The sequence below is a fragment of the Schistocerca cancellata genome, chromosome 5, assembly GCF_023864275.1.
Source record: "Schistocerca cancellata isolate TAMUIC-IGC-003103 chromosome 5, iqSchCanc2.1, whole genome shotgun sequence".
NCBI classification, from domain to species: domain Eukaryota; kingdom Metazoa; phylum Arthropoda; class Insecta; order Orthoptera; family Acrididae; genus Schistocerca; species Schistocerca cancellata.
Genome location: NC_064630.1, coordinates 30,792,389 through 30,810,779, shown reverse-complemented (window position 1 = coordinate 30,810,779; position 18,391 = coordinate 30,792,389). Strand labels below are relative to the sequence as shown.

The window sequence follows — 18,391 nt, the reverse complement described above, 5'->3', positions numbered from 1 at the left end:
TGATATAGAGCATATTTTCTTGTTTGTTTTTAGTGGGTGAATATTTCAAGTTGAGTCTCAATGAGGCATACTTCAATCAGTTAGACTCAAAATTACAAATTTCTTAATTTTCTTAGCAGTACTGTGCACTCTGATGCGTTTGGCTCCTGCATCACATGGAACAAAATTCAAATTTCAGCCACCACCACCACTTTTGGTGCCATCAAGTGTTCAGGCATTAAAACATGACACACTCAAATTGAAACCATGCAGGGTATTATACCAGAACAAGTTGTTGTTGTTGTTGTTGTTGTTGTGGTCTTCACTCTTGAGACTGGTTTGATGCAGCTCTCCATGCTACTCTATCCTGTGCAAGCTGCTTCATCTCCCAGTACCTACTGCAACCTACATCCTTCTGAATCTGGCTAGTGTATTCATCTCTTGGTCTCCCTCTACAATTTTTACCCTCCACGCTACCCTCCAATGCTAAATTTGTAATCCCTTGATGTCTCAGAACATGTTCTACCAACAGGTCCCTTCTTCTTGTCAAGCTGTGCCACAAACTCCTCTTCTCCCCAATTCTATTCAATACCTCCTCATTAGTTATGTGATCTACCCATCTATAATCTTCAGCATTCTTCTGTAGCACCACATTTTGAAAGCGTCCATTCTCTCCTTGTCCAAACTATTTATCGTCCATGTTTCACTTCCATACATGGCTACACTCCATACAAATCTTTTCAGAAACGACTTCCTGACACTTAAATCTATACTCGATGTTAACAAATTTCTCTTCTCCAGAAACGCTTTCCTTGCCATTGCCAGTCTACATTTTATACCCTCTCTAATTCGACCATCGTCAGTTATTTTGCTCCCCAAATAGCAAAACTCCTTCACTACTTTAAGTGTCTCATTTCCTAATCTAATTCCCTCAGCATCACCCAATTTAATTCGAGTACATTCCATTATCCTTGTTTTGCTTTTGTTGATGTTCATCTTATATCCTCCTTTCAAGACACTGTCCATTCCGTTCAACTGCTCTTTCAAGTCCTTTGCTGTCTCTGACAGAATTACTATGTCATCGGCGAACCTAAAAGTTTTTATTTCTTCTCCATGGATTTTTATACCTACTCCGAATTTTTCTTTTGTTTCCTTTACAGCTTGCTCAATATTCAGATTGAATAACATTGGGGAGAGGCTACAACCCTGTCTCACTCCCTTCCCAACCACTGCTTCCCTTTCATGCCCCTCAACTCTTATAACTGCCATTTGGTTTCTGTACAAATTGTAAATAGCATTTCGCTGCCTGTATTTCACCTCTGCCACCTTTAGAATTTGAAAGAGAGTATTCCAGTCAACACTGTCAAAAGCTTTCTCTAAGTCCACAAATGCTAGAAACGTAGGTTTGCCTTTCCTTAATCTTTCTTCTAAGCTAAGTCGTAAGGTCAGTATTGCCTCGCGTGTTCCAACATTTCTACGGAATCCAAACTGATCTTCCCTGAGGTCGGCTTCTACCACTTTTTCCATTCGTCTGTAAAGAATTCGTATTAGTATTTTGCAGCTGTGACTTATTAAACTGATAGTTCGGTAATATTCATATCTGTCAACACCTGCAGTCTTTGGGATTGGAATTATTATATTCTTCTTGAAGTCTGAGGGTATTTCGCCCGTCTCAAAAATCTTGCTCACTAGATGGTAGAGTTTTGTCAGGACTGGCCTCTCCCAAGGTTGTCAGTAGTTCTAATGGAATGTTGTCTACTCCCGGGGCCTTGTTTCGACTCAGGTCTTTCAGTGCTCTGTCAAACTCTTCATGCAGTATCGTATCTCCCATTTCATCTTCATCTACATTCTCTTCCATTTCCACAATATTGTCCTTCAGTACATTGCCCTTGTATAGACCCTCTATATACTCCTTCCACCTTTCTGCTTTCCCTTCTTTGCTTAGAACTGGGTTTCCATCTGAGCTCTTGATATTCATGCAAGTGGTTCTGTTTTCTCCAAAGGTCTCTTTAATTTTCCTGTAGGCAGTATCTATCTTACCCTTAGTGAGATAAGCCTCTACATCCTTTTTGAGACGTTTGTATTCCTTTTTGCCTGCTTCATTTACTGCATTTTTACATTTTCTCCTGTCATCAATTAAATTCGATATTTCTTCTGTTACCCAAGGGTTTCTACTAGCCCTCGTCTGTTGACCTATTTGATCCTCTGCTGCCTTCACTATTTCATACCTCAAAGCTACCCATTCTTCTTCTACTGTATTTCTTTCCCCATTCCTGTCAATTGTTCCCTTATGCTCTCCCTGAAACTCTGTACAACCTCTGGTTCTTTCAGTTTATCCAGGTCCCACCTCCTTAAATTCCCATCTTTTTGCAGTTTCTTCAGTTTTAATCTGCAGTTCATAACCAATAGACTGTGGTCAGACTCCACATCTGCCCCTGGAAATGTCTTACAATTTAAAACCTGGTACCTAAATCTCTGTCTTACCATTATACAACATATCTGATACCTTCTAGTATCTCCAGGATTCTTCCATGTATACAACATTCTTTTATGATTCTTGAACCAAGTGTTATCTACGATTAAGTTATGCTCTGTGAAAAATTCTACCAGACGGCTTCCTCATTCATTTCTCTCCACCAATCCATATACACCTAATACGTTTCCTGCTCTTCCTTTTCCTACTCCCGAATTCCAGTCACCCATGACTATTAAATTTTCGTCTCCCTTCACTACCTGAATAATTTCTTTTACCTTATCATACATTTCATCAATTTCATCATCATCTGCAGAGCTAGTTGGCATATAAACTTGTACTACTGTAGTAGGCATGGGCTTCGTGTTTATCTTGGACACAATAATGCGTTCATTATGCTGTTTGTAGTAGCTTACCCGCACTCCTATTTTTTTAATTCATTATTAAACCTACTCCTGCATTACCCCTATTTGATTTTGTATTTATAACCCTGTATTCACCTGAACAAAAGTCTTGTTCCTCCTGCCACTGAACTTCACTAATTCCCATATATCTAACTTTAACCTACTCATTTCCCTTTTTAATTTTCTAACCTGCCTGCCCGATTAAGGGATCTGACATTCCACGCTCCGATCCATAAAACGCCAGTTTTCTTTCTCCTGATAACGACCTCCTCTTGAGTAGTCCCCACCCGGAGATCTGAATGGGGGACTGTTTTACCTCCAAAATATTTTAGCCAAGAGGACACCATCATCATTTAACCATACAGTAAAGCTGCATGCCCTTGGGAAAAATTATGGCTGTAGTTTCCCCTTGCTTTCAGCCGTTTGCAGTACCAGCACAGCAAGGCCATTTTGGTTAGTGTTACAAGGCCAGATCAGTCAATTATCCAGACTGTTGCCCCTGAAACTACTGAAAATGCACACGTTTGTCTGGCCTATCAACAGATACCCCTCCGTTGTGGTTGCACCTACGGTACGGCCATCTGTATCGCTGAGGCACGCAAGCCTCCCCACCAACGGCAAGGTCCATGGTTCATTTATATTAAAGTTATAAAATAAAAAGGATGAAAGAACACAAATTCATCTGTTCGTGAGAGAAAATAACCATAACAGGTTTTGGACAAAGCAAAACTGCATTAATGGATGAACAGAAAACCATGAACAGTTTCAGATTTCTTACAAATCCATCTTCACAGGATTGTTACAGGTTTCATTGTTTTCTTTCTGGGGCTTTGTGTTATACTTGTTATTTGTTTGCTGCAGTAGCAGAGACAAAAGTTTTTTGTTCACTATTTTTCAAAATTTACTAGAGATTTAGTCTGATGTCTCTATCAAAGCATTTATGAAAAGGTTTTAAAGTTATTAAAATGTGGGGAAAACTTATGTACTGTACAATTCTAGGTTACAAAATCATTGTGTGTTTTATTACAAATTTTACAATCAACACATTTGCGGACTTGCACAATTGAGTGCTGTTCTAATCATTGAAAAATACCTTAAACCACTCCATTCTCTGTGTAACTGCAACACACATGATAAACATTTACAAAGTGTGTCCCAGCTTCACATGAGTAACAAACAATTTATTCAAAGATGTTACAGTTGTAAAGATGTTACCTTATCAATGCTGAGAGAGTTTAGTGATAAAGCTAAGTTTGAACAATGGATCTATAGTTGCATTTTACATTAAAAATAGTAATGTTTTAATACATAAGAATATGAATCTCATTTGAATGTGAATTTAACAATAAAGGTATAAGTAGTTTACACTGCATTCATGCAACCTGGGTAAAAATTATTTTTATGAAACAGCTTTGAAAGTACTATGGCTATCTCGAACTATGGTAATATCAAGTTGGTTTAAATGGTGAGAAGACCTCTCGGAAATTATTTGCGAAGGAGGTGTTGGATGACTGTTCATTCAGAATAAGGTTGGGTAAAGCATTGTTCTGTATATGAATCTGTCTTCTCTATAAGATTCATTGTGCCACCTTATCTGTAAGATGTAAGATCTGCAGGCTGCTTTCTATACTGTCTACTGAGTGATTATTTTCTGTAGTATGGCTTTTTTTTTTTTTTTTTTTTTTTTTTTTTTTTTTTTTTTTTTTTTGGGGTTTAAGGGCGCTCAACTACTGAGGTCATTAGCGCCCAGTCACAATTGTTAGAGCACATAGAATCTAGTAAAACTCAAGGGGGGGGGGGGGGGGGGGGCACCAGAAAGTTCTTACAAAGATGCAGATAAAATAAGTGAAAGAGTTAGATGTCTTGGGACAAGCCAGTCAAAGTAATGAAACGAAGTACACGGGCAGCTGCTCGAGCATCATCAGCTAAAATATCCTGTAAAGTAGATGGCAGAGACAGGACAACACGAGATTGACTAAAACGGGGACACGACAATAAAACATGGCGCACTGTTAATGCATGACCACAAGGGCACTGCGGGGCTGGGTCACCGGAGAGCAGGTAGCGGTGGCTAAACCGGCAATGCCCAATCCGCAACCTGGTCAGAAGGACCTCTTCTCGCCGAGATGGTCGGGAGGAGGTCGTCCGAGCAGTTGGGAACGGTTTTACTGCCCGGAGCTTGTTTCCTTGAAGTGATGACCAAGTATCCCACCACAAGGACACAAGCCTCTCACAAACAACCCCACTAACGTCCGTTGACGGGACACAATGGGAGGCTGGCCGAGGCAGGAGGACTGCAGCCTTGGCTGCAGCATCAGCAGCCTCATTCCCAGGCACTCCTACATGGCCGGGAACCCACAGAAAGCTGACAGGCTCATCGTCAGCACCCAAATGGAGGGACTGCTGGATCCGTTGTACCAAGGGATGGTCCGGATATGGAGCTCCAAGGCTCTGAAGAGCACTGAGTGAATCAGAGCAGAGTACATACGATGAATGGCGGTGGTGGCGGGCGCACTGAACGGCCTGATGGAGAGCAAAAAGCTCGGCCGTAAAGCTGGAACACTGGTCGAGGAGCCAGTATTTAAAGGGGATGGCCCCGACGACAAAGGCACAGCCGACACCATCGTCAGTTTTGGAGCCATCAGTGTAAATAAAGGTGTGACTGGCAAGTCGCGCATGAAGTTCGACAAACCGTGAGCAATACACTGCAGCCGGAGTACCCTCCTTTGGGAGCGAGCTGAGGTCGAGATAAATATGAACCGGAGCCTGGAGCCAAGGTGGTGTCGGGCTCTCACCCTCTCTGAAGGTGGTAGGGAGGGCAAAATCCAATTGTCGAAGCAGGCGACGAAAGCAGATTCCAGGGGGCAGCAGGGCAGACACATACAACCCATACTGATGGTCGAGAGAATCGGCGAAGGAGGACTGATAAGAGGGGTGGTCGGGCATTGACAACAGCCGGCAGGCATACCGACAAAGCAATACGTCGCGCCGGTAGGTCAATGGTAATTCGGCAGCTTCAGCATAAAGACTCTCGACGGGACTAGTGTAGAAAGCTCCGGTCGCAAGACGTAACCCCCAATGTAGGATGGAATTGAGACGGCGTAAGAGGGATGGCCGAGCAGACGAGGCTCCCATAATCCAGCTTTGATCGGACTATGGACCGATACAAGCGAAGCAGGACAGTGCGATCTGCTCCCCAAGATGAACCACTAAGAACTCTGAGGACATTAAGGGAACGTGTACAACGGGCAGCCAAATAAGAGACGTGCGGAGACCAACAAAGTTTCCTGTCCAGCGTGAGCCCTAGAAACTTAGTTGTTTCAACGAATGGGAGAACAACGGGACCGAGATGTAAGGATGGCGGAAGGAACGCTTTATATCGCCAAAAGTTGATGCAAACCGTCCTCTCTTCAGAGAACCGGAAGCCATTTGCCACATTCCATGAGTAGAGGCTGTCTAGCAACGCTGAAGGCAGCACTCCAGGAGGCGTGTTCTCTGGGCACTGCAGTAGATCGCGAAGTCATCGACAAAAAGAGAGCCTGAGACATTAGGTGGAATGCAATCCATAATTGGATTGATCGCTATGGCAAAAAGGGCTACGCTTCAGACGGAGCCCTGAGGCACTCCGTTCTCCTGGAGGAAGATGTCTGACAATACGGAACCCACACGTACCCTAAACTTTTGATCTGTTAAAAAGGAATCAATGAAAAGGGGCAGGCGACCGCGTATACCCCACCTGTGCATAGTGCGGAGGATACCTCCTCTCCAACAGGTATCATAAGCCTTCTCCAAATCGAAGAACACGGCTACCATTTGGCGCTTTTGCAAAAAGTTGTCCATGATGAATGTCGACAAGGTCACAAGGTGGTCAACAGCGGAGCGGCGGCGACGAAAGCCGCATTGAACATTGGTAAGTAGCTGTCGAGATTCAAGAATCCAAACTAACCGAGCGTTAACCATGTGCTCCATCACCTTACAGACACAGCTTGTAAGAGAAATGGGGCGGTAACTAGAAGGAAGGTGTCTATCCTTCCCGGGTTTGGGTATAGGAACAACGACAGCGTCATGCCAACGCATGGGGACTTGACCTTCGGTCCAGACGCGATTGTAGGTACGAAGAAGGAAGCTTTTGCCTGCCGGAGAAAGGTGTGCCAGCATCTGAACGTGAATGGCATCTGGCCCCGGAGCAGAGGACCGAGACAGGGCAAGTGCACGTTCGAGTTCCAGCATAGTAAAGGGGACATTATAATTTTCCAGATTCAGCGAGTGGAAGGAAGGTCGCCAAGCCTCTTCTGCCTCTTTCCTGGGAAGGAAGGCAGGGTGGTAATGGGCGGAGCTTGAAACCTCCGCGAAAAAGCGGCCGAAGGCGTTGGAGACATCCACAGGATCAACAAGGACCTCATGACCTGAAGTCAGGCCAGATACCGAGGAGTGGGCCTTAATGCCCGACAGCCGGCGCAGGCCACCCCAGACAACAGAAGAGGGAGTAAAACTGTTAAAGGAGCTGGTGAAAAGAGGCCCAACAAGCTTTTTTGCTGTCTTTGATGGCTCTACAACATTGCGCTCGGAGTCGTTTGCATCCAATACAATTCGCCAACGTAGGATGGCGGCGAAAGGTGCGTAAAGCACGTCGTCGAGCACGGATACCGTCTCTACAAGCCTCATTCCACCAGGGGACGGAAACGCGACGTGAAGAAGAGGTAGTACAAGGAATGGAACGTTCAGCAACATTGATGATAACAGCCGTGAGGTATTCGACCTGACTGTCACAACTGAGAAAATCGTGGTCCGGAAAGGTCGCCAGGGAGGAGTAAAGTCAACAGTCAGCTTTCGGTATGTTCCAGCTCGAAGGGCGTGGGGATGGGGTGTGGTGCAGGAGATGAACGACACAGGGGAAGTGGTCGCTCGAATAGGTGTCAGAAAGGACATACCACTCGAACCGACGGGCAAGAGTGGTAGAACAGATCGAGAGGTGCAAGTGGGAGTAGGTATGAGTAGAGTCCGAGAGGAAAGTCGGGGCGCCAGTATTGAGGCAGACAAGATTGAGATGGTTGAAGACATCCGTCAAGAGGGAGCCTCTCTGACAGGATGCAGGAGAGCCCCAAAGGGGATGATGGGCATTGAAGTCGCCAAACAATAAAAACGGTGGAGGAAGCTGAACAATTAGGTGCATCATGTCAGCCCGACTAACTGCGGATGACGATGGAGTGTAGACGGTACAAACAGAAAAAGTAAAGGCAGAAAGAGTAATACGAACAGCTATTGCTTGGAGTGGGTTGGTCAATGGTATGGGATGGTAATAGACATGACCCCACCATGAGCTGGAATACCGTCCACAGTGGTGAGGTCAGACCGCTCCGAGGTATAGTGGGTAAAAGCAATACGGTCAGTTGGGCGCAACTTGGTTTCCTGGAGACCAAGGACGAGCGGACAGTGCAGGCGGAGGAGCAGTTGTAATTCCTCCCGATTAGATCGAATACCTCTTATGTTCCAACGTAACAAAGCCATCGCTAGTCAGAAAAAGGGGGAACGGAACGGGTGAAGAGCTGGTCACCTTGACGGCCGCGGAGAGCCAGGTTTCGAGGGAACAACGCTACAACCGGCGGGAGGCGGATCCTGTTCCATCGAGTCATCGCCAGCTGCGGCCGCTTTCCCGGGTTGCGTAGGAGGGGCAGCATCATTCGCCGACGAGAGGCCAGCTGAGCGCCTGGCAGCAGAGCGTCCCGGCGAAACTGAGGACGGCTGGGAGCAGTGACTCACGGATGGAGCGTCAGACGAAACGCACCAGGGTGGAGAGGGGGATAAAGACTTCTTCTTGGAGGCCTTCTTGGAAGTCCGATGAGGCACGGGGATGGTGGGCTGAACCCGAAGAAGATCCTCACACGCGGGGTCCGTTTTGGAACGCCGGACCTCGGAAGCTGGGGTCCGGAACGTTTCCCCAATGGACACCTGAGAAGAGGATCGCTTCTCAGTCGGTGGAGGGGGAGGAGGAGGAAGGGTGGCCCCTGGGGCAGAGGGGGCAGGGGCCGCGAGGGAGGAGGATTTGGAAGGGAGGGATTTGGGAGGTGGAGTCATAGACCCCGGATGGGGTGAGGAGGTGGATGGAGGACAGGATAGGGGTGAGGATACTGTGGAAGGAGTGGACACGACTGAGGCAAACGAAGTTGTCAACGTCATGGGATGGAGGCGGTCATACTTCTTCCTGGCCTCAGAATAAGAGAGACGATCCAAAGTTTTTAATTCTTGAATCTTCTTCTCCATCTGATACGCGGGGCAGTCTAAAGATCTAGGAGAGTGGATGCCAGGACAATTGGCGCACCGAGGTGGTGGGGTGCATGTATGTTCCTCATGAAGAGGATGTCCACAATCGCCACAAAGGGGCTCAGCCTCCCACTGTGACGACATGTGCCCAAAGCGCAAACACCGAAAGCAGCGCATAGGAGGCAGGACGTAAGGTCGCACATCACACCGGTAGCACATCACCTTTACCTTCTCCGGGAGAACGTCCCCCTCGAAGGTGAGGATAAAGGCCCCGGTGTCGATGCGACGGTCTTTGGGGCCGCGCTGAACTCGCCGGACGAAATGCACGCCTCGGCGCTCCAGGTTGGCCCTGAGCTCCTCATCAGATTGCAGCAGGAGGTCCTGATGAAAAATAACCCCCTGCGTCCTATTCAGTGCCAGATGCGGGACAATGGACACTGGAATGTCCCCTAGTCGGTCGCACGCCTGGAGTGCCGCCGACTGTGTGGCGGAGGCGGTCTTCATAAGAACAGACCCCGAACGCATTTTACTGAGAGCCTCGATTTCCCCGAAGATGTCCTCGGTGTGCTGGACAAAGAACATGGGCTTGGAGGTGGCAAACGTCCCCCCATCGGTCCGAGAACAGACTAAATAGCGGGGGAAGTACTTCGCCCCAAGCTGGCGGGCCTGTCCTTCCTCCCAGGGAGTGGCCAAGGGGGAAAGGGCAGGAGAACCAGAACCAGAGACAGTACCTTTCTTTTTAAAAGACTCGGCCGCAGAGCGACCTGATACATGTTGACGTTTCATCTGCGAAACGTCCGCCCCGATACCACCCACTCCGACCAGGGGCTCTCCCCACGGGCGCCACCCAGCCTCAGCAAGGGCCACCTGGCAGGATGACCACTGCCGGGAGTCCTGATGCCCCAAGGAAACGGGCATCTACTCCTTGGCCGACGTGGGGAGGGTGCAGCTCAGGTATCGGCAGTATGATCCCTGTGTTGTCAGGGGGCTACAACCTAGAGGGTACATGACGACCCCATCACAACGGGCTGGCTACCATGCTGGATTTTGGGTGCCATGGAAAGTCCATCATGATCGTAGGTGAAGATGCGGACGCACTATGGGCGGAACTTGTGCAACCCATCAGGCGTTTAGGACCAAGTTGAGGAATAGTGGATGTGGTTACAACGCCGTTACAATGCTGAGTGCCAAGGTCTTAGTGCACTGAGGGCCAGTGATACACTACGTAAGGCGTCCTTCCCCAAAAGGCTCGTACTTCTGTAGAATTTTGAAAAAAGGAGGTCAAACCCCAAGGGGGACCATCACATGGAAGGCCGAAATGGTTGAAACTCCTTTTAGTCGCCTCTTACGACAGGCAGGAATGTAGTATGGCTGTCAAAGGGTGATTTGCTTAAATTTTTTAGTCATAGGGCATACAGGTTTTCCTTCAACCTTGTTGCAACCTGTTTGGCCAACACAGAATTTGGGGGCACTTATTACAGTTCTGTTTATAGATTCCTGATCTATTTTGGAGGACACTATTGTGTGGAAGAGGGTGTAGTTTGTTGACGTACAACTGTTTGAATAGGTTGGAAAGTTTTGATGAAATTGGGCCAATATATGGTATGACTGCATTTTTGTTGATTTTGTGCCCTTCACAGTTGCTGTACATGTTGTTGGTTGCAAAGATTTGTTGTCAGCAATTCTTGCTTCTATGTTCTGGGAGAGCTTATTTGTAACTGAGGTATCAGATCCATTATTATGGTAGCTGATTTAATTATGCTGATTTCCTTTTGGTGTTCGGTGGGGCTAAGAGGGATTTTATGCATACAATGAAGCACTGGCCTGAAGTCAGCCATTTTATGCTGGTTTGAGTGGCAGGATGTATTAGTGATGGTAACATCCATGGTGTTTAGCTTACGGAATATGTTAAAGTGAAGTTTGTTATTTGTGCTGGATATTTTAAGGTCTATAAGAAGTTGATACTACTGCTTATTTAGGTTCAAACTTAGCTTTATCATGAAAATAGCAAACTTATCTTATTGTGCTTGTGTACTGTCCACAGTGTTTGGTATTGTTTATATATAACCTTAGACTGTGTAGTGCTAGCCATGCGACATATTAAAAATTATTGAAAAATAATTTTACTTGTTTTTCATTTCTTAAATTAATTCCATTACACTAGCAAAGACATATCTTGCCATTCCCATACACTCTCACAGCTTCAGTAACCTAACATCTTTAAAACTATAACATCTTTGAATTTTCTCATTTTGAGAGCACTGAAGAGCGATCTGTTCAAAAGACATTGGTGTCATCTGCAGGTCCGTTAGAAAGTGCATATACGTCGAGTATGTCTCATAAGTTAAGATGTAACATTTGACAGAAAAGTTTTAATTTGGAATTACAAAAACTGAAAGTGGATCTGTACATTTACATACCTTAAAATCTTTTTGTTCATTTTACATTGCACCTCATGCACAGGATGTCAAGTAGATAGAAATCAGCACATTGTAAAAGGTTTGTCATCACTAAAATATGTAAAAACATAAAACACCTTGTGCAAAAGGCCATGTACACATGCACATTGCTCACAGATGCTTGCTACAGCATACAAACATGGTACACAATAGCACACCAGTTTACATATCTTGGACATATTCTGAACAGACCTAATCCACTTTAAATGGCATATAAGGTACAACTGACAGGTATTACCGCAAAGACAAAATTTGTATAGTGTGTTGCAGCCACTAGATGGCTCTTACATCGGAACCAAGTAACAGATTGTAGATACTTCTCTTTTCACATTTAAAATTAACTACTTTAACATTAGTGAGTGACCTTTAAGAACAGTAAAAATTACAAAATTGTACTTTACTAACAACTGAAGCACATATTTAATTCTCACATTCCCCTTTACTCGTTCTTATTACTGCGTGCATAAGCATTGTTGTTGTTGTTGTTGTTGTTGTGGTGGTGGTGGTGGTGGTGGTGGTGGTGGTGGCACTTACCTGCTGCAAACGAGATAGGTACATAAGCAGTTTCAGTTGTTAGTAAAGTACAATTCTGTAGTCTTTACCATTCATAAAGGCCACTCACTAAAGATGCTAATTTTAAATATGAAAAGAGAAGAATTTATGATATGTTACGTGGTTCCAATTTTAAGAGCCATCTAGTGGCTGTAACACACAATACAAATGTGATCTTTGCTGTAGTACCAGTCAGGTGTACCTTATACACCATTTAAAGTGGATGAGCACTGTTTAGAATATGTCCAGCATATGCAAACAGGTGTGCTGTTGGGTACCGTGTTTGTTCGATGTACCAAGGACCTGTGAGCAATACGTATGTGGACAGGACCTTTTGCACAAGGTGCTTTATGTTTTTAAATATTTCAGTGATGACAAACCTGCAGCTCGTGGTCTCGCGGTAGCGTTCTTACTTCCCAAGCACGGGGTCCCAGGTTTGATTCCCGGCAGGGTCAGGGATTTTTCCTGCCTCGAGATGACTGGGTGTAGTTGTGTCGTCTTCATCATCATCATCATCATCATCATCATCATCCATCCCCATTACGGTCGGAGGAAGGCAATGGCAAACCACCTCCACTAGGACCTTGCCTAGTAAGGCAGCGCGGGTCTCCTGCGTCGCCCCCCTATGCTTTGTAAAGAAGTATGGGACTCATCAAACCTTTTATAATGTGCTGATTTTTATCCACCTGACATCATGTGTGTGAGATTAGGTGTAAAGTGAACTTGTTTTATAACAAAAATATTTTAAGGCATGTAAATGTACAGGTCCACTTCCCGTTTTTATAGTACCAAACTAAAACTTTTGTATCAAATGTTACAACTTTGTTTATGAGACATATTCGATGTATATGCACTTTCTTACAGATCTAAAGATGACAGCTATTATGTCTGTTGAAACCGCTCATCTTAAATAAAGAAATATTTTATGCAATCTTGGCTGTTAAATGTTTTTCTTTTTTTTTTAAGAATTTTTGAAGAAATTGTTGACGTTGTCACATGAAGCTGGGCCACACTTTGTAAATGTTTATCATGTATGCTGCAATTAAACAAAGAATGGTGTGGTGCAAGGTGTTTTCCAGTGAACTGAACAGCACTCACAGGGCAATTTCTGCACCTGGAATTATACAGCATGTAAGTTTTCACCACATTTTACAAACTTTAAAAGCTTCTCATAAATACTTTGGTAGAGGTCATAAGTACTAAATCTCCAATACATTTTACGACATAGTGCTATCCTAGTGTAGCAAAGCAATAACCAATACAAAACGAGACCCAAGCAAATAAACTACAAAATCTGTAACATTCATCTGTAGATGGATTTGTAAGATATCCAAAACCAGGCGTGTTTCATTCAGATAAAACTTTGTAAACCATACCTATGGCTGGTGGCTGTTTACAGACAGTTCTCAAAACATCAATTTTTAATGAAATAGCAAGAAAGCAGTAAATCTATAATAATGGATAAACATAGAACAATGTTTATGATACAAACACTTCATGGCATCTGAAATAGTTTACAGGTGTTAGCACAAGTAATATCTTAATGAGCATAATGCAACAATATTAAATTTGCTTTGAAATATAATGGTTTTACTCAAAATGCCGTTTCTCTTCTGTCAGAAATGTGAAAGTAAATAAAGCTGATAATTGGCACTAGCATTTGTTTCCTGTGTCACAATCGCTTATTTTGCAAAGCAAAACAAAACAAAAAAGCACCTAGAAGCAGTTCACTTTACTTTAATGACTACAAAAAGGCTGAAAGATAAACGTCTGACCAGTACTAATTAATAGAGGGAGAATAAACATAAAAGTGGCTTACAAATCATATAAATGCTTTATTTCATATGGAAAAATTGTACATAAATATATAATCGTCTATTTAATTTTATCTTTGTATATTTTTTCTACAAAGTCCATGGAATTTTTAGAAACTGGTATTTCTGGAAGACCTCTACCTTTACACTTCAATAAAAAAATACAGTAATGCTGCATAAAAGTCTAACAAATAACCATCACATTGTCAGAAAAAGTATTTGTTGTGGTTTTCAAGTTATTCATGGAGCAGAAAATTTTAAGTCAATTTCAAATCATTTGTATAGTCATTCAGTGCATGTGATATGACAGAGTATTAAAATACACAATCCAAAACTTACTTCTGAACCTTCAATCAAAATCTGTGTTACTAGTGTTACCTGTCACCTTTCAAATTGCAGGAGAACATTACTGAAATAATCATCACTTTCTTAATGCTGTCGATCAACAGTCAGTCTTGTAATAGTGTAATATAAATGCATATAAAGTTTTACAAGATATTCAAAGCAAACATTATGAATCTTATGTTTCAAGTTTGTTCTTAAGCAAAATTAAATCTGTATCAAAATACAAACATTTCATTAAAAACTTACATATATTAAAAAATGCAAATATTTTAAAAATTATATTTTTGTTCATCTTACACAAACTACAAGTTATGAAAAAGTCTTTCAGAGCTGAATTCTTAAATGCACTTTCTTTTCAACAAAATATTTTTCATGTGATACAACAACAAAAATCACAGTTGTATGCAAGAAACATGAAGGTTTAGAGTTGGATAAACTCTTGAAAGATATAAGAAATATTACTAAATAATGAACAGAAATTACTTTAACAAAATGTTACGTGCTGTGATTAACAGTAAATAGGTGAATGCATTTTCATACTTGCACTCACAAAGGAAAAACTGCTAATCAAATTTTGTGAAACAAATTATAGCTTTGGCACTAAAATGCTACATACTTATAACATACATAACCTAAAGCTAAAGCTTGATTTTGTCAACAGTAGACGTCTTGTCATGATGCTTCCACTTCAGCAAGTTTTATAAGTCACTCTAATATATTAACAGAAGTGCACCTTAAATTAAATAAATTATACACAAGTTTCTTATGGGAACTAATAACAAAGTTAAAATTTTGTAATGTAGGTAATAATCATCTTGGTTCAAACGGCCATTAAAGTTTAAATCTATCTATTCTTTGCTCCAAATACAAACTGTGACATTTGTTTTTAATTTAAAGATCTTTGTAAAAATAGTTTCTTCAAATGAGCATTCTATGTGAATATTCTGTTGCCTTCTATAGCATTTTATCAGAATATTGGCGTTTGTGATGCGAAAGAATTCTCCAAGAATACACTGAGGTGTAAAAAAGATCCCAAAGATTTGTGCTATCAAATCTGAAAACACAGCCATCGTCTGAACGTTTGAAAGCCGTCAAGACTGCTTCAACCAAGATTATATTTTCTAAGAAGTGTTTGCAACAACTACTACAGTGCGGCCCTCATTGCTTTCATGTGCTAAATGTTTTGATTCTGATCTGTTTCTCCACTGGGAACTGTTGTCACAGTGCTGTCGTCTGATTACAGTAAGAACACTTGACGAAGAATGATTGTCTTTCAGCTTAGAACTTACAGTCTGCTCGTCTGGAAAAAGTGTTTCTATAAAAACTGGACTCAGTGCTACACTATTAGTAACAAGAAGAGGTTCAGCAGGGGGCTGTGGCAACAACTGTGCAATACACTTACTGTTTCCAGCAAGGAATGTTGCTTTTTCCACATTACTCACATCTTTCTGGAACTGTTCATCCTTTTTATCATCAGACTCATATGTTTCTTTAACAGTAACATTCAGTGTGCTCACCGATTCTTCCAAATAACTATCTGATTTAATACAGTCTCTAGACTTCTGTGAATCAAATTCTTTTTCAGAAATGGCATCTGCATCATTTGAATTATCAGATTTGTCTTCCATAAATGAAATATTACTCTGCCTCATTGCTACTTCCACAACATCAAAAGGAAAGTATTTTGAATGCTGCCTCTCATCATCATCATTTGAATCACTGCTGTTTTCTAAGTAATCCATTTCACAATTTCTGTATTTTCCCATATCTGAATTGTCTCCCACTTCACAATGCCTTGGTGATACATTTTCCTCTGTACAGCTGTGAGTAATACATTTATTTTCTTTACGGTCTTCTACACCCTGCTCTACATTTTTCTTTTTTGAACTAAATTTAGTAAGAACTTTTCCCTTCAGCAAATTTTTCCTAGCGGTGCCCTTGTTATTTGAATCAACTGAACGAGGTGATGTTCTCACACTCTTGAACTCCTCCTCTGAGAGAACAATTAAACCTCCTGAAGTTGTTAAAACTTTACCATGACGTGTTTTCAAGTGCCGCTTATAAGTATTTCGTGTCTTGAACCTAGAACGAGAGAAAAAGATTACCGTAAGCATATTATATGCACATTTCAAATAGCAAAAGAACAAATGACAACTCAAAAAAAGACAACAAGTTAATGTGGATAGAAAAAGAGAAGAAAATAAAGAGTTATAGTTTAAATTAGAGCCCAGACTACAGAAAAGCTTTGAGATTAATTACTGTATTAGAGCTTCTTACTGTTAATTAAATAATGATAGTTTCTTTCTCAGAGTCTCTGTTTCACTAGTCAAAGAGTTGGAAAAATAACATAAGTACAAATACATTCCGATTGTTCATTATTTACTTAATGTCACATTAACTATACAAAACACCAGTTAATATGATCACTATTTTCTGTTATCGGGGACAGTCCTGGGTTACTTCGAAACCCATAAATAAAAGAAAGCTTTTATCTATTCTTAACTTTACAGCATCAGCAACAAATATGTACTTTAATTTTAACTTTCACTTCAAATACAAAATAAAACATTAAATTTGCAAATGTATCATTCCAAACTATGAGATAAATTTTACAGCTTTTTCAACCATGAAATTATTACAGCACCCACTCCTCTGCATACTAGAAACTATTAGGATGGGATCAAAATTTTTGACTCACTAGAAACAAATAATTCTTTATTTGAATTCAGGTTTATATGACGCATCTCTTTTAATTTACCATTTTTGTTTCCAAAAATGGATCTGTTTAACTCATTTGTCCTGGATCTTTCTTTCAGTCGCTGCCTTGAAAACCCATTTTGTGTTCAAAATGTTCAAATGTGTGTGAATTCCTAAGGAACCAAACTGCTGAAGTCGTCAGTCCCTAAACTTACACACTACTTAAACTAACTTATGCTAACAACACACACACACACACACACACACACACACACACACACACACACACACACACACACGCCCACACACACACACACGCCCGAGAGAGAACTCGAACCTCCGCGGGAGGGACCGCACAATCTGTGACATGGCGCCTCAAACCTCACGGCCCATTTTGTGTGTTTTACATAGTACACCGCACAGTTATTTTGAATAATGAATTTAACAAAGGCAACATACAACTTTATGAAGTTTCTTTAGTCCAAGCTGATTGTTTTCTTAAATAACTAACTATGATGCTATTGAGTACACTGAAATACCAATACCACCACCACCACCACCACCACCACCACCACCACCACCTACTACGCTCTCTATCCCTCAGGAATCACATATGGCACCCAGGGCTATACCAAGGCCATGGCGAGATTGACCTCTATCACGCCACAGGCATAGAACGGGTGCAAAAATTGGCTGAAGGGAAAAAAATGCTCAAAAGCTGTTTTCAAAATCAACCACAAGGGGTATGTGATTTCTGCTCCTCGTGTTAATATCTTCTGCCTGTGAGAAGAAGACTTTCTCACAGCCTGGGTCTGTTGTCAATGTGCCTTATCATCCAGGTACCATCATAGAGACAGTACTACTGAATAGATTTCACATGGGTTATATGCACAGAGTACTTAGTTCACACACCTGCCAACTCAAAAGCTAGCTCGTATTCAGCAATGGAGTTTCTGCTGCTACTTCGCTATGGTATTGTAGAATCTCAAAGGTTGGCGAGTGGGTGTTGAAGAAAATATGGTATCTGGTCAAAGGTTTTCGATTTTCATCAATTCCTGCCAAGTGAAGACTTGAAACAATTTTAGCTCGAGTGCTTCAAATTATTTTATAGAATATTAAGTTAAAAAAGGAAACAGGTCTCACACAGCATTTCCTCTCACTTTAATTTCCTGTTGGGAACGCCTAAAATGAGAGCTCTATCTTGTTTTGAAAAATATACTGCAGATTTTGGTGTCAAATATACAGAAATATAAATACAGCTTAGCTACCAGTACTTAACAAAATAGTAGCTTTCAAATTCCAATAGAGTGCACCAATGAAGAGCACTGATGCAGCTCCCTCTTTGAATATCTGGAAGCTTCCTTCCCTTCTTCTTCTTCTCCTTCTTCTTCTTCTTCTTCTTCTTCG

At 42.1% G+C, this 18,391-nt stretch overlaps 1 protein-coding gene across 3 annotated transcripts in view; it reads right to left on the bottom strand.

The window, feature by feature from the left end:
* Positions 1 to 13,951: 13,951 nt before the first annotated feature.
* Positions 13,952 to 18,391, bottom strand: part of LOC126188055 (zinc finger protein 107-like) — a 73,553-nt gene continuing 69,113 nt past the window's right edge. For all 3 annotated transcript variants that reach the window (XM_049929490.1, XM_049929491.1, XM_049929492.1), the window contains exon 9: positions 13,952 to 16,369. In XM_049929490.1, coding sequence (XP_049785447.1) covers positions 15,409 to 16,369 — 961 coding nt within the window. In that variant the 3' untranslated portion in view covers positions 13,952 to 15,408. The remainder of the gene's footprint in view (positions 16,370 to 18,391) is intronic.